The sequence below is a fragment of the Carcharodon carcharias genome, chromosome 13 (assembly GCF_017639515.1).
Source record: "Carcharodon carcharias isolate sCarCar2 chromosome 13, sCarCar2.pri, whole genome shotgun sequence".
NCBI classification, from domain to species: Eukaryota; Metazoa; Chordata; class Chondrichthyes; order Lamniformes; family Lamnidae; genus Carcharodon; species Carcharodon carcharias.
Genome location: NC_054479.1, coordinates 21336095 through 21351396, shown reverse-complemented (window position 1 = coordinate 21351396; position 15302 = coordinate 21336095). Strand labels below are relative to the sequence as shown.

General features: G+C 48.0%; 1 protein-coding gene across 6 annotated transcripts in view; it reads right to left on the bottom strand.

Annotated features, from left to right (window-relative positions):
* The window catches only part of inpp5jb (inositol polyphosphate-5-phosphatase Jb), a 94413-nt gene that overhangs the window by 22789 nt on the left and 56322 nt on the right, over window positions 1–15302 (bottom strand). For 5 of the 6 annotated variants that reach the window (XM_041203631.1, XM_041203632.1, XM_041203636.1 and 2 more), the window contains 4 exons: window positions 12442–12550; window positions 6528–6644; window positions 1697–1872; window positions 1086–1197 (listed from right to left, as the gene is read on the bottom strand). In XM_041203631.1, coding sequence (XP_041059565.1) covers window positions 1086–1197; window positions 1697–1872; window positions 6528–6644; window positions 12442–12550 — 514 coding nt within the window. Of the gene's footprint in view, window positions 1–1085; window positions 1198–1696; window positions 1873–6527; window positions 6645–12441; window positions 12551–13635; window positions 14855–15302 lie in introns of those variants that run through there. The other variant, XM_041203635.1, reaches the window with a different exon arrangement.

Here is a 15302-nt window from a genome sequence, read left to right as displayed (position 1 = left end):
CTACCATTTCCTTTTTGGGAGTCTTGAGGTCCCATTGTAACTACCATAATGAGCAACTGCTGGCATCCTGACATACTTGTGAAGCTTGCACCTTATAAACAATACACAAAGATGTTCCATTGCTTGTACAGGCCAGAAAAGGTGACCTAAGTCTCTAGTGACAACCATTACCACACCCATTGGGCCACTGAGTAGATCCTGGGCATGTTTTTTAAATTCTGGTGGATTTCATGTTCGTTTTGGTAAGAGATGAACCATTTTTCCAATTTATTTCTGTGTTATTCTTTGTCAGACTCACCCACAACCAGGATTTAATAGAGAATAAAACTCCCACTTACCACTCGACCCAATATATTCAGCTCCTACTCAGCAGCATGGCATTTACTGATTGGCTGGTTTCTCTCAATGAGATCGCCAATGAGAACCAACTGGTGAGCTTGTGTAATTGGCTCATTGTCCACTGGTAACTGGATTGAGATTGGTCCTAAGTGTGGCAAATAGAACGCCTTGCATCCCATTAGCATGGGCTGCAGAGAAATCTAGGACCTCGAGGTGAAAGGTCAGCAGCATGATTTTTTTTCTTATTTGTTCTTGGGATGTGAGTGTCAGTGGCAAAGCCAGCACTTATTACCCATCCTTATTGCCCTTGAACAGGTGGTGGTGTGCCAACTACAACTCAGTGGATTGCCAGGCCATTTCAGAGGGCAGCTAAGAGTCAACCACATTGTTGTGGCCAGACTAGTTAAAGACAGGAGATTTCCTTCCTGTCAGGGCATTAGTGAACCTGATAGGTTTTAGTGACAGTCCAGTAGTTTCACGATCATTATTAATGAAACTGAAATTTTATTCCCCAGGTGCCAGTATTGGATTTGAACTCTTGTCTCCAGAGCATTAGTCAAACTCACTGAATTATTGGCCCACCATCTCCCTGGGGACTGGGCCACTTGCTTCCTGAACACACAATACAATAACTCACTGGGACACACTCCTCACATCTGATTTTATAAGGTTCTTTATTTCGAGAGCTTAGACAATGATGCTGGGCTTGAGGCTCCTGGGAAGAGTGTTTGTCTCATTGATCCTACCTGGTCTTTCTCCCATAGAATGCCCAACTTGTTCTTCTCAATGGCATTTTTCACAAAACGGATATCGTAGTGCTCGATTCGAAAGTTCAGGTCACCAAACCAGAACACAACACTGTACCAAAACACAACAACAGCTATTATGATTCATTGGAGCTCCCCACTCCCTTCCCCTAAATCAAATCTTCCTTTCCTCCTAGACTCTTCAGAATTTCAAAATTCTTGTCCTTGTTTTCAATTCCCACCACAGCCTTTACCCCACCTTATCTCTGTTGCTACATCCTGCTCACATCCTTGGCACTCTTAAGCCTGTGTTACTGTACATGGCCCTACCAAACAGTCTTTTCCTGTGCTCAACCAGTAGCAGAACTTCCAGCCTCTAGTCTAGAATTCCCCTCCAGTCTAGAATTCTCACCCAGACCCTTCACCTTGCTAACATAGCATCAGAGGGCAGACATCACAGAAATATGCCATTTGGCCCAGTAAGTCAGTCCTTGTCTTTAACCCTACTTAAAACTGCCTCATCTATTAAAGTCTGCAGTGAATGCCCACTACTCTCCTCCCAAAGGGCAATAGATAAAGGATTTATTATGAGGGGTAAAGTTGACACTTACTCGTGGTCGAGGACCCCACTGGCAACAGGCCCGTTGAACTGCTGCAGCTGGAGGATGCTCTCAAAGTTGTCCATTCTCTGTTCAGAGTTTTCCATGTGAGCCGGCAAATGGCAGTTGAGGAAACAAATCATGTGACCACACAGAGACAGTCTGGCACTGACCCCTCCCTTGTTCCCCTGTGACAATATAATGAATAATAAAGTTGGTCATTCACGTGGCCCTTATGTCACTGCTCCCCCACTGTACAAGACCATTCACTGAGTGTGGACAAATGGTCTGAAAATGATGGGACCTTCTTTTCCATCGGAAGTACAATGGGATGGAATTTCTGATCACTGATTGCTCAACATGCGGGTCCCATCCCAAATCAGAGGGTGACATTAGGATAGGCAGCCAGAGGCCCCTAACAGGCTGAATATTAATACTAATATAAATCTTACTATCTTCTGCCTTTCTGGTATAAGTGACCACCACCCCCTCCCCACCTCCCCTCCACCAAGCTCAGATTGATAACCTTTGACCTCTGAAATGTTTGGGGATTTCATAAGATCCAGTATGGAACCAATGCCAGCTCTCAGCAAGTGTGGCTGCAATGGTCCTGCCATGTCATGTGCTGCGGTAGAATTCCTGGGTCAACTGGGAACCTCCCTCAGACAGACCCCAAGACCTAGATACAGACTTAGAGGTGTGAGGACAGAAGGATTACCCCATACTGTCCCCTTAACTGCCATTGCCAATGTTCTGTAAATGGGGTTCCATCTCAAAATATGTTCCTATACAGTTGAACCAACCATCCACAGTGATCCACAGTGATGGACAGTGATCCACAGCGTGATGGACAGTGAACAATGGGGTGATGGACAGTGATCCACAGAGTGATGGACAGTGATCCACAGAGTGATGGACAGTGAACAATGGGGTGATGGACAGTGAACAATGGGGTGATGGACAGTGATCCACAGAGTGATGGGCAGTGATCCACAGCGTGACGGACGGTGAACAATGGGGTGATGGACAGTGAACAATGGGGTGATGGACAGTGATTCACAGAGTGATGGACAGTGATCCACAGCGTGACGGACAGTGAACAATGGGGTGATGGACAGTGATCCACAGAGTGATGGGCAGTGATCCACAGCGTGATGGACAGTGAACAATGGGGTGATGGACAGTGATCCACAGAGTGATGGACAGTGATCCACAGAGTGATGGACAGTGATCCACAGCGTGATGGACAGTGAACAATGGGGTGATGGACAGTGAACAATGGGGTGATGGGCAGTGATCCACAGAGTGATGGACAGTGATCCACAGCGTGACGGACAGTGAACAATGGGGTGATGGACAGTGATCCACAGAGTGATGGGCAGTGATCCACAGCGTGATGGACAGTGAACAATGGGGTGATGGACAGTGATCCACAGAGTGATGGACAGTGATCCACAGAGTGATGGACAGTGATCCACAGCGTGATGGACAGTGAACAATGGGGTGATGGGCAGTGATCCACAGAGTGATGGATAGTGATCCACAGCGTGATGGACAGTGAACAATGGGGTGATGGACAGTGAACAATGGGGTGATGGACAGTGATCCACAGAGTGATGGACAGTGAACCACAGCGTGAGGGACAGTGAACAATGGGGTGATGGACAGTGATCCACAGAGTGATGGACAGTGATCCACAGCGTGATGGACAGTGATCCACAGCGTGATGGACAGTGATCCACAGCGTGATGGACAGTGATCCACAGCGTGATGGACAGTGAACAATGGGGTGATGGACAGTGAACAATGGGGTGATGGGCAGTGATCCACAGAGTGATGGATAGTGATCCACAGCGTGATGGACAGTGAACAATGGGGTGATGGATAGTGATCCACAGAGTGATGGACAGTGATCCACAGCGTGATGGACAGTGAACAATGGGATGATGGACAGTGAACAATGGGGTGATGGACAGTGATCCACAGAGTGATGGACAGTGAACCACAGCGTGATGGACAGTGAACAATGGGGTGATGGACAGTGAACAATGGGGTGATGGGCAGTGATCCACAGAGTGATGGATAGTGATCCACAGCGTGATGGTCAGTGAACAATGGGGTGATGGACAGTGAACAATGGTGTGATGGGCAGTGATCCACAGAGGGATGGATAGTGATCCACAGCGTGATGGACAGTGAACAATGGGGTGATGGATAGTGATCCACAGAGTGATGGACAGTGATCCACAGCGTGATGGACAGTGAACAATGGGATGATGGACAGTGAACAATGGGGTGATGGACAGTGATCCACAGAGTGATGGACAGTGAACCACAGCATGATGGACAGTGAACAATGGGGTGATGGACAGTGAACAATGGGGTGATGGACAGTGATCCACGGAGTGATGGACAGTGAACCACGGAGTGATGGACAGTGAACCACGGAATGACGGACAGTGAACCACGGAATGACGGACAGTGAATCACGGAATGACGGACAGTGAACCACAGAGTGACGGACAGTGAACCACAGAGTGACGGACAGTGAACCACAGAATGATGGACAGTGAACCAAGTTGTGACGGACAGTGATCCATGGAATGATGCACAGTGAACTATGGAGTGATGGACAGTGAACCACAGAGTGATGGACAGTGAACCACAGAATGATGGACAGTGAACCAAATTGTGACGAACAGTGATCCATGGAATGATGCACAGTGAACTATGGAGTGATGGACAATGAACAATGGAATGATGGACAGTGAACCACACAGTGGTGGATAGTGAACCACAGAATGATGGACAGTGAACCATGGAGTGATGGACAGTGAACCACGGAGTGATGGACACTGAACCACGGAGTGATGGACACTGAACCACGGAGTGATGGACAGTGCACCAAGTTGTGTTGGACAGTGAACCACAGAGTGATGGACAGTGAACCAAGTTTTGACAGACAGTGAACCACAGAGAGATGGACAGTGAACAATGGAGTGATGGACAGTGAACTACAGAGTAATGGACAGTGAACTACAGAGTAATGGACAGTGAACTACAGAGTAATGGACAGTGAACTACAGAGTAATGGACAGTGAACCAAGTTGTGATGGACAGAGAACCACTGAGTAATGGACAGTGAACCAAGTTGTGATGGACAGTGAACCATAGAGTGATGGACAATGAACCACAGAGTGATGGACAATGAACCACAGAGTGATGGACAGTGCACCATTAGATGATGGACAGTGAACCATTAGATGATGGACAGCGAACCATGGAGTGATGGACAGTGAACAACAGGGTGATAGACAGTGAACCACAGAATTATGGACAGCGATCATTGAATGATGGGCAGAGAACCACAGAATGATGGACAGTGAGCCTTGGAGTGAAGGACAGTGAGCCATGGAGTGATAGGCAGTGAGCCAAGGAGTGATGGATAGTGAGCCAAGGAGTGATGGACAGTGAGTCAAGGAGTGATGGACAGTGAGCCAAGGGGTGATGGACAGGGAGCCAAGGAGTGATGGACAGGGAGCCAAGGAGTGATGGACAGGGAGCCAAGGAGTGATGGACAGGGAGCCAAGGGGTGATGGACAGGGAGCCAAGGGGTGATGGACAGTGAGCCATGGAGTGATGGACAGCGAGCCCCGCAGTGATGGACAGTAAGTCACAGAATGATAGACAGTCTGTCATGGAGTGAAGGATAACATTTAACCTCTTGCACCAAGACAATCTCAGAATAAAATTGAGGTCTACAAACACACACCTATATATACACTGTCGAACATGCGCAGCCACACCTGCTGTCTCCCTGTCACTTCCCTCTCAGCAAGGGCCGTGTAAACAGCACAATGTTATCAGTCTGCATCAGAGAATAGATTAATCATCTACAGACAGTAATTAGAGAATGGGTTCATGTTCATGGGCCCGGAATAATGAGCTGATTCTGATATCAAACGACATTAGAACAATGTGCGCAGGATATAAATGAGCAGCACAATGAGCTGTACTAGAAAATGCTATGAATGGTTATATAACTGAGCTGGGGTAATTACAGAGCAGTAATCTCAATGAGAAGTTCTGAAGCAACCTTGAGTTGCTGCAATACCTTTAATCCCTGTCTGCACTAATTGCAAAATGAAAGTGGTTCTGATTTTTGTTGTGAGCATCCTGGTTTTATTTTTTTTTACCAGGGGCCGGGATTATTTTCTGGGGAGTTGGTGGTGATGATTGGGGTTCGTGCTGGAACCATGCACGAAAGATGAGTGTGATGTAATCAAAACAGGTTTATTAGCTGATAAACAGCATTTGGTTATTCGTTAATAATAGATTCAGTACTAGTATAAATACCGTTTTTGAGAGCTTACCTCCCAGTTCAGTTGGTCAGTGTGCCCATATGTTACTGAGATATACTAGAAAGTTCAAGGCTTAATTACTAGCCTATGTTGACTTAATTGATGGTGATAGTGTTGGCCTCAGGACCAACTGGTTCTGTAGAGGTTAAAATCAGCCAGTGGTCCTATTCTCCCCAGAAACCTCTTCCCCATATCAGCTGAGGGCGAGCTTGGCTGTGATACTCTCAGAGTGGAATGGCTTGCTCACCCTGAGTCAGGTTCAAGGCTGAAAGAACGTTGACATCAGTGAAGCTGTATCCCAGCGCCCCCAGGGGCAAGAGGATAAATATGAGGCACAGGGAGGGACTGTATAGGCTGATCACCACACCATCTTTGACCTGACTGCTCATTTTTAGAAGATGAGGTTTGTGATTTGTGGTGGGGAAAGATCAGATAATTCCTCCCAATCTAAGATTGTTATCTGTCAGGACTTTGAGGCTTACCCAATATCCACCAAGCCCGGTTCTGGTGCAGTCAGTTTGGATGTCCTGCAGGTTTGGAAGGAGATAGTACTTGGCAAACACTAGGAGCAGCTGCCCCTGCATCCTCTCAGAGGTCACCTAGACCAGGAAGACAGATTGTCACTGCCTTTAAACACAGATATATCTACTCAATATTACATTACAAAAACACACAATGTCTTCTGTTTAACATAGAGATATTACCTAAGCTACTTCACAGCTGAGTAATCCAGACAGAAACGGAAAGTGTAGCTGGTGAAATGAATTGTTTTCAAGGAAGGTCTAAAAGGAGATGGGGAGGTGCAGGAGTTTAGGGAAGAAATTCGAGGCTGTGGGGCCTGGGGGGCAGAAGGCAAAGCTGTCAATGGTGGGAGAAGACAGGGAGGTCAAGAGAGCAGAGTCAGTGATACAGAGAGCAGAGGTCACAGAGGTAGGGAGTACCATTTCTGTTGAGCTGAAGTTTACAAAGGGTCAAGTATAGCAGGTTAGTAAGGTGAGGATTGGAGTCTGAAGATGAAAAGGGGCACAGATGAAGGATGAGGTTTTAGCACCAGGTGACCATAGGCAGGACCAGAATCAGGTGATGTTACAGAGGTAAATTTTGTGATGGCGGGAATATGGAGGTCAGAAATTCAGCTTTGCTTCGATCAGGACACTGAAGTTGTGAAAAGTCTGATTCAGCCTGAGACAATAGATAAGGAGAAGGATGGAATCAGTGGCAAGAGTAAGGAGTTTATGTGGGAGCCCAAGACAATGCTTATCAATTTTACCAATTTTTAACTGGAGAATACTAAATCTCACCAAACACTAGTGGCGGAATCGTCTGGTCCGGTGGGCATCAGGCGTCGTGGTGGGTAGGGGGGGCGATTCAGCGCGAGGGCAGAAACTGGTTTCACCAAAAGCACAGTGGGATCATCCATGGTGTCCGCCATGGGGAATGCAAATCCTGCTGGAGGCTGTCATGAACCCGATTTGCATCCCGGTAATGGGATGCAAAGTAAGGCCCAACCACAATCGTCCCCCCAACGCCCGACTTACCGTTATGCTGGAGGGAAAACACGCCAGGCCAGAACATGTCTGGACAACTGTGATGTGCAGAAGTCAGGACTTACCACCGGGGCCTTGCTCAGCTCACGGGCTTTGGAGGAGAAGAAGATACTGGAGCCCTACGGCTACTGGACGCAGGAGGAACACATGCATCATATGCTGGATGGATTCTCATAGACATAGCTCTGCCGCGAAGCAGCTCACGGAAGGTGGGAGGTCTCTGTTGATGCTTCAGGTCTGCTTCGGAACATCACAATCTTGGCCCTGGGCTGCTATGGATGATTGGCGAGGGGGGAGAGAGAGGTCCAGCTGTGAGTGGGAGAGGAAGATCTAGGTTTGAGTGGAAGAGGAAGGTGTACCAGGGCGGGATGAGGCTGGGAGTGGGAGAATGAAAGTCTCGGGGTGGCGGGGGTGAGGTTGGCAGGAAGGAGAAGGGACTACATGGGGGACAAGAGTGTAAGAGGGGAGAATGCAGCAAGTGGGGAGGTAGGTGTAAGGGAGGGAGTTCGGAGAGGAGATGGTGTCTTGGGGGAGGGGGGAGTTTGGAGGAGGGTGGGATGTTGTTCAGGGGGGCAGGAGGGAGTAAGTGGGGGGAGATGTCCAGGTGAACGTGCAAGGGAGGGGTCTGCGGAGTCAATGACTGAGACAGTACTGAGGGTATGTGTGGTAGGAGGGAATGGTGAGTATGAGAGTGGGCAGAGGGAGCCAGTGGGGTGGGAGGGTGAGTCGGTAGTGGTAGAAGGGATGTCGAGGGTGGTTGGTGGGGACTCGGAGGCAGACATGGACCCTGGGGGTGGGAAGGAGAAAGTCAATGTGGTGGGGGTCAGGAAGGTAGGAAACATAAATGTTCAACTGGACATCCTGGAAAGACAAGGGTTCGGGTTGGCAGGTGACAGTGGGGAGGTGGAAGGTGATACCAGGGGGGCCGACAGAGATGGGGGAAATGATGTGGGTGATTGGGGGAGGGGAAATGACGGGGGAGCTGACATTGTACTTGACCACGGCCATGATTATCGAAATCAAAAGTGAGTGGAGTCTTGTGTCGGATGGGCAGAGGTGCTGCATGGGAGTGCGATCAGTGGGTGGGCGGAGATGCAGATTGGCTCAGATGGACAATGAAAGAGAACCCCAGCAGGCAGCACTGAAAATGCTCAGGACAGTAAGATGAGTGTGATGGAGGAAGGCTTCGTGTGCATGGGAGAGTGCTTACACGAGACTCTAACAGGCCCTGTCACACACACACTTCTCCCTCCAGAATCACCTGTGGTCTGGCTGGTGGAAGGAGTGGAATGCAGTGGGAGGACTTGCGAAACCTGTTAATGAAGCTGAAAGACAACATTACATATTATTCAGTGAAAGCAGGTATATTTTCAGATTATAAAGTGACAAAATGTGTTCACCCGTGCAACCACCTGTGATCAGAATTTCTTAACTTTTCTAGGCCTACCACTTTTTTCTGGCTGCTGCTCTGACATCTGCAGCAGGGGTAGAGACAGCCTGTGCAATGGTTGGCCCTGTTCTCTCTGATGGCATTGGCCTGCGTCCTCTGGAGAGCTGAGGCCTTGAGGCCTGGCTTACTCTGGCTGTCCTCCTGTGGGCCACTGCTCCCTCTGGTGACAGAAGATGAGGTTGAGTGTTGTCACAGAAAAAGGGGACTTGGAGGGAATGGACAGCCTCTGGGATTCCTGAGTGGATGACCCAGGGGTGTCCAGCTGCCACTCTTCCTCCCTTCAGGTGCCTGAGGGCCCCGGCCTGACTCCTTGAGAGGAAGGAACACCCTCAGGGACATTGAGGTGCCCCCTTTCCCTCTCGTGTTGCCACTGCAGGAACTTGCCCATGGCTACCGCAATGGAGTGCAGGTCTGCGCGCATCTCCCATTCTGCTGGACCAGGGTGCCTAAGGCATCCGGCATCCTTCCCATGGAGACCTCCATACGCGCACATATGGGCACCACTTCTCCAGGGAGCAGGCAGATGCACTCCTCTGACTCACATGCCTCTCTGTTGAGTGCTTCCAACAGTTCTGAGTGATGTTCCTCCACCTTCTGCTGAATCTCCAGGATGAGCTGGAAGGCCAAATTTGGAGGCTCGTCATCTGACTTGGACCTCACAGATGCCTCTTCCCCAGCAGTCTTCCGAGTGCCGGGGAGCTCGGCTGAACCTGCCTCCACCTGCTGCAGGCACGTGGCCATGTGGTGACCACCAGATTGTGAACCCGAGCCTGCTCTAGATCTAGGTGCCATCAAGGTGTATCTGTGTTGGTGGAGGGTGTGGGTAAGCGCTGTGACATGTCTTCCAGGCTGCTTATTTCCAGTTCTTCAATGGAGGAGGTGTCCTTTTGGCTGGAGGTGAGGACTTGGATGGAGCTGAAGGACTGGCTGGCTGAGGGTGTCGGTCGCTTGGCAGAGTTCCCTGTGAACCAAAGTAGAGATGAGTAGTGCGTGGCAGCACAGTCAAAAGCAGGAGAGAGAGCACTCAGATTTGCACTGAGGGAGGGATGATGTGCTGCAGGATCCTCATGTGGGCGTTCACTGTTGACCTCACTGTTGCCGCAGGCACAGTCCACGTCCTCACCAGTCAGTACGATGGCACACTCCTCAAAGTGAGTGAGGGGCCTAATGTGGGCCACTCCACCCCCAGCCTGGGACCTCTCTCTGCTATTGTGAGCCAGCTTCTTCTGCACGAAAACAGGTGGAGAGAGTGTGAGCAGGACACATGGCATTGCATGGAATGTTTGTGTGGTGAGCAGAGCCATGGATGGGATGAGGATGCGAGCTCTAGAGGATATGAGCCTGAGGGAGATGTGAGGGTGTGTGTGAGAGTTAGTGGTGTTTTCCCTTGAGGTGTGAGATCCCTGTGGATGTGTGATGGGTTTGTGAGTGTGTGAGTTGAGAGTCATGAGTTGGTTGACTTACTCTGGCGGAACTGATGAAAGTATTCCTCCCTTTCCTGCAGTGGATGGCTGACCTCCTTTGTGCTCTGGTGGCGCTGACCACTGCTGCCACTGCCTCCCAGGCCAGATTGGTGACTCTGGTGGACCTCCTCTGGCCAAGCGGGGGTAGAGGGCATCTCGGCGGCCTTCCTGCATCCAGCAGGCGCCCCAGAGATGCGTCACTAAATTTTGGGCCACTATCTTCTTTGCTTTTGGGGTCATCTCTTGCCTGGAGCAGTCCTGGTCTGAAGACCTGAAGTGGGTTGCGCTCTGTGCACTTTAAATATGGTGCCCAGAGTGAGAAGTGCTGAGGCCATGACATGGTGGGCAAATTGGAATCCGCCCACCAGCGATCTGGAATGTTTCCCATGAATGCATTGTTAATGAGGCTGTGAATGTGCCGGGAATGATACGATATGGTGTGAAAACCCGCCATTGCAGCCAGCAAATAAAATAACATTTTTCACACCTGTTATCACACTTAGTGCAAATCTGGGACAATTCCGCCCTAGATGTCGGACAAACAGTCTGACAGGTGTTACAATCCTGACAGAGACTGATAACTTTTAGAAAGATATTTGAATTTCCAGTGACTGACTGGAAAGATCCCATGACAGGATTTCAAGTTTTAAGACTTTTACTGTAACAAACAAACCAGAAGCAACAATGGCTAAACACTACTTCATCGGTAGGCAACTTATACTTGAAACTACAGAAAAGCTTCCCCATTTAGTTTTTAAAACAACTGAAAATCCTCTCCACAGTTATACTTTACTCTGTCTCTTAAATGACACTTCCTTCTCCAAGAACCAGTCCAAAGCTACTTTCAGCTCCTACTCTTCCAGCCAGATAACTTCTAATCCCTGAACTGACTTGTACAGTGAGGGTTACGCCGAAGATTCCTCCCTTCAGTCAAAGCTAGGCGAATTTTCCAGCCCCGTTTATATTCTCACAGACTTAATCTCTTCAATCCAAATGTGAGCTCCCACATGCATTTTGCATACTGAACAATAGAGACTGGCTGCCTCTATGCGTCCACTTTCTCTCGCTCAGATTCTTGCAGACTGACCATGCCTGTGAGGTTTAGGAATATCCTAGGAAAACCCTCTAATCCGATACTACAATGGCTTGCCAGGTACTCTTCCTTCCTAAAGCCCATCCCCTTGGCAATGTGAATCACAAGTATCCAAGTAGTAGTGCTAAATAGCTATCCTAAGAACCCCCAACTCCATTCTATCCTGGAATTAAATAGACAGTTTCAAGTGTGACTGATTATAAAACATGACATTACTAACACCTCCCTATGATACTTGGAGACTAACAGTCTATCCACCATCAGCACAGCTGCTCTAGTCATTGTTTACAGGAATGAACGTCTTACACTTTCTTCCCAGTAAATCAATCTGGGCCTCACTATCCCCATAGCAACAAAGCCACCTAGGCTTGTTGTCAAGCAGGATTCAGAGCAGGTCACATGACACACTCCACTGCTCCATTTTACCTTAAATTAAAAGGAGAGTACCAAAACATAGCAAACTTATAAACTTCTTATTTGTAACACAGGACAGAAGGTGCAGCAAGTAAAGAGCTTTGTGTTTCAGTAGGCTAAGAGCCCAGAGACAATGATTCCAAATTGAACCATGGCAGTCTGAAAATTTGAATTCAGTTTGGATGAAATCTTGAATACAAAGTTGGTATCAGTGACCATGAAGCTACTGGATTGTCAACAATCCCCAAATGGTTCACTAATATCCTATAGGGAAGGAAATCTGTCTCCCTTACCCAGTCTGGCCATACACGTGATTCCAGTCCCAAACTGCCCTCTGGTAGCCTCAGGTGATGGGCAATAAATGTCAAACTTGTCAACAATGTCCACATCTAAAGGATATCATCAGGACTTATATCCTTATAAACTTACCAGCACATAACCAAAAGGGCTTAGTGTGTCCATAAAGAGCTCACTCCATTGGTCAGTGAAGATGGCATCCTTCAGTCTTTTATTTATCATTGAGTTCACTTCCTGCAAACTTCAAACACAAAAAGATTGTTACAGAGTTTTTTCAAAGGAGTTAATTCCTTTCCCAATTCTCTATCTTCCTCTCCTGAAAGTGGTCCCTCTGCTACAGTGTACAGGTAATCTCAGCCTTCTGCTACCTCTTACTGCTCCATATGTGGGTTGTTTGATTTTGGATAGACATTATTTGTGCCTCCCTAACGTCCACTCAGCCAGGAACAGGAAGTCAAATCAGCCAGAATACCCCACCTTAATCCGTGACTCTTGCTGGAAAATGTGAATGTTGGATGAGACAGGAATAGGCTCATTTGGGATTCTACTCCCTACCTATACGGTTGCAGGCTCTGTCTCTCCCGATCAGGCAGACACAGGCGGAGATGGCATCAGGGCAGTAGAAGGAGAAAAGAAGAATCCAAAATTTTAGAGAAACCGACTTTCTGACACTCCTGGATGAACAGTAGCAAAGGAGGCAAATGCTTTTGGTATCCATGGCAAGATTGAAGAAAAGTGTCTCACATGCCACATGCAGAGAGAAAGCAGGAGCACTGAATGTCAGCTCTCTCAACCTCTCGGGTGAAGGCAGGCAAGATAACAGACAGGCCACTGTCCCCCTTCTATCGGTACCCTGGAAACTATCACACTGTTCACTTTCTAAAATGAATAGCTGTAGAAACAACCTTTCAGCCTGCGCCCAGTTCAGAGGTTTACTCATGCTGTATCGGACAATATCTGTTGTCAATTTCCCTAATGGGAATTACATGCATGGAGGAGCTGAAAAATCTTTTTTCCACAGTAATGGGGTGTCACCAAGAGATCTATTACATCTGCCAACAGGATTCCCCTTGGAGAGATCCCTCAAATGCCAGGCTTCAACTAATTTTAAGAATCTTGTTACAGGGGACACTTGCACATACTGGCAATAAAAAGTAGGGTTCCAGAGGAGGCATACAGGAGATTGGAGAGCTGACTCCCTATGAGGACAGGCTAGTAGGCTAGTGGAGAGACTCTAGCTATGGGAGTTGATCGGATTGGAGGAATAGAGCAGACCTAGGCAATTGCCAAGGCATCTTTGTGAAGCAGTAGATAATCTGAATCTACCTCAAGGGGTTCTCCTCAAATATTCTTAGTTTGTGTCATCCTATCTGCAGATCCATCACAGCAACAAGGAAGCAAAGGATGATGGTGAGGAAGAGAATGATGCTGACAATACCATGCAACAGACTCTGGAGTAAGACACAGCTCCAGGTTTCACCCTCAATGTCACTCTCATGCACCCTCACAAATACTGCCAACAGGAAAAAGAGAAAAAGGGAAAAAAAAGAGTTGTAATTAAATAGTACCATTCATGACCTCAGAATGTGCCAAAGCAGTTTATAACCAATGAAATAGTTTTGAAATGTAAACACTGTTATAATGTAGGAAATGCAGCAGCCATTTTGCACACAGCAAGCTCCAGCAAACAACAATGTGATAATGAGTTGGATTTTTTTTAGGTGTTACTTGAGGTATAAATATTGGCAGAACACCGGGAGAACTCTCCACCTGAAAGAGCAGGTGGGCCTTGTTTAACAACTAACCTCCCACTGTGCAGCACTCCCTCAATCTTATACTCAGAGAAAAATAAGATTCACAAAGCATGAGTTGGGGTGGATCTTCTATCTCTCCAACAAAGTATAGTGACTGGCATTTTAAAATAATTAGCAACAAAAAAAAAAAATCCAGGGGGAGATGAGGAGAAGGATTTTTACTCAAAGTTGTTACGATCTGGAATGGACAGCCTGAAACAGTGCCAGAAGCAGTCAGTAATAAATTTCAGAAGAGAAGTGGATACGTACTTAAATAGAAACATGAGCAGGTTACAGGAAAAGAACAGGGGAGTGGAACTAATTGAATAGCTCTTTCAAAGAGCTGGGACAGGTGTGATGGGCTGAATGGCCATCATCTGATCTGTATGATTTCATGATTTCCAAACATAATGCTAACGAAGACATAGGCCAGGGTTTTCCGTACCCACCGACGTCAGGTGTGTGCAGTGGCATGAGCGGACAATATGGTAAGAAGGCCGAAAATCGGTTTCACGACGTTGCCAAGCCAGTTTGCGATCATCCACTCTGCCCGCCGATGGCAGGCTACATTTCCCACCATTGGATGTCGGGACCTCATTGTGATATATCAGCATATCATTATAAAGCTGGACTCACCATCCCCCCCCCTCCACCCAGCTGGATCATTCGCCCACATTGGCTGGAAAACACGTCACCGTGTTTCACAACAGCACATAAGCGACATGCACTTGGCTGGTTGCACTTCGCTTGGGACTTTAAGGTTTGTTTGCCTACCTTGCTTCAGTCAGCACTCGCAGTCATTAGCACCAGGCTTCGCAGACAGCACCACCTCACTTTTAGAGGGGCTCACGGGTAGGTCTCTACTTACCAGTTCAGCCATATGTGGGTGGTTTTTCAATGGCTGCAGGGCAGGGTCTTGCTTGGGGTAGGGGGAGAAGTGACCTCAGGCAAGGGAAGAGGCTGCAGGACTAGAGCTGTACTGGAGAAGGAGGTTATCCCAGGGTGTGTGTGGGGACACATGTTGATCTGTGAAAGAGGCCTCAAGATGGTGAGGGCTGAGGAGGCAGTCTCCAGAGGAGGTGAGGCCAGATGGACATGTGAAGGTATGTGTGTGAAAATGGGTGGTGATGTCCCTTGAGCTGGCAGTGAGTGAGATGCCAGTGAATGTGTGATGGGTTTGAGTGTAAGAGTTTAGAATGA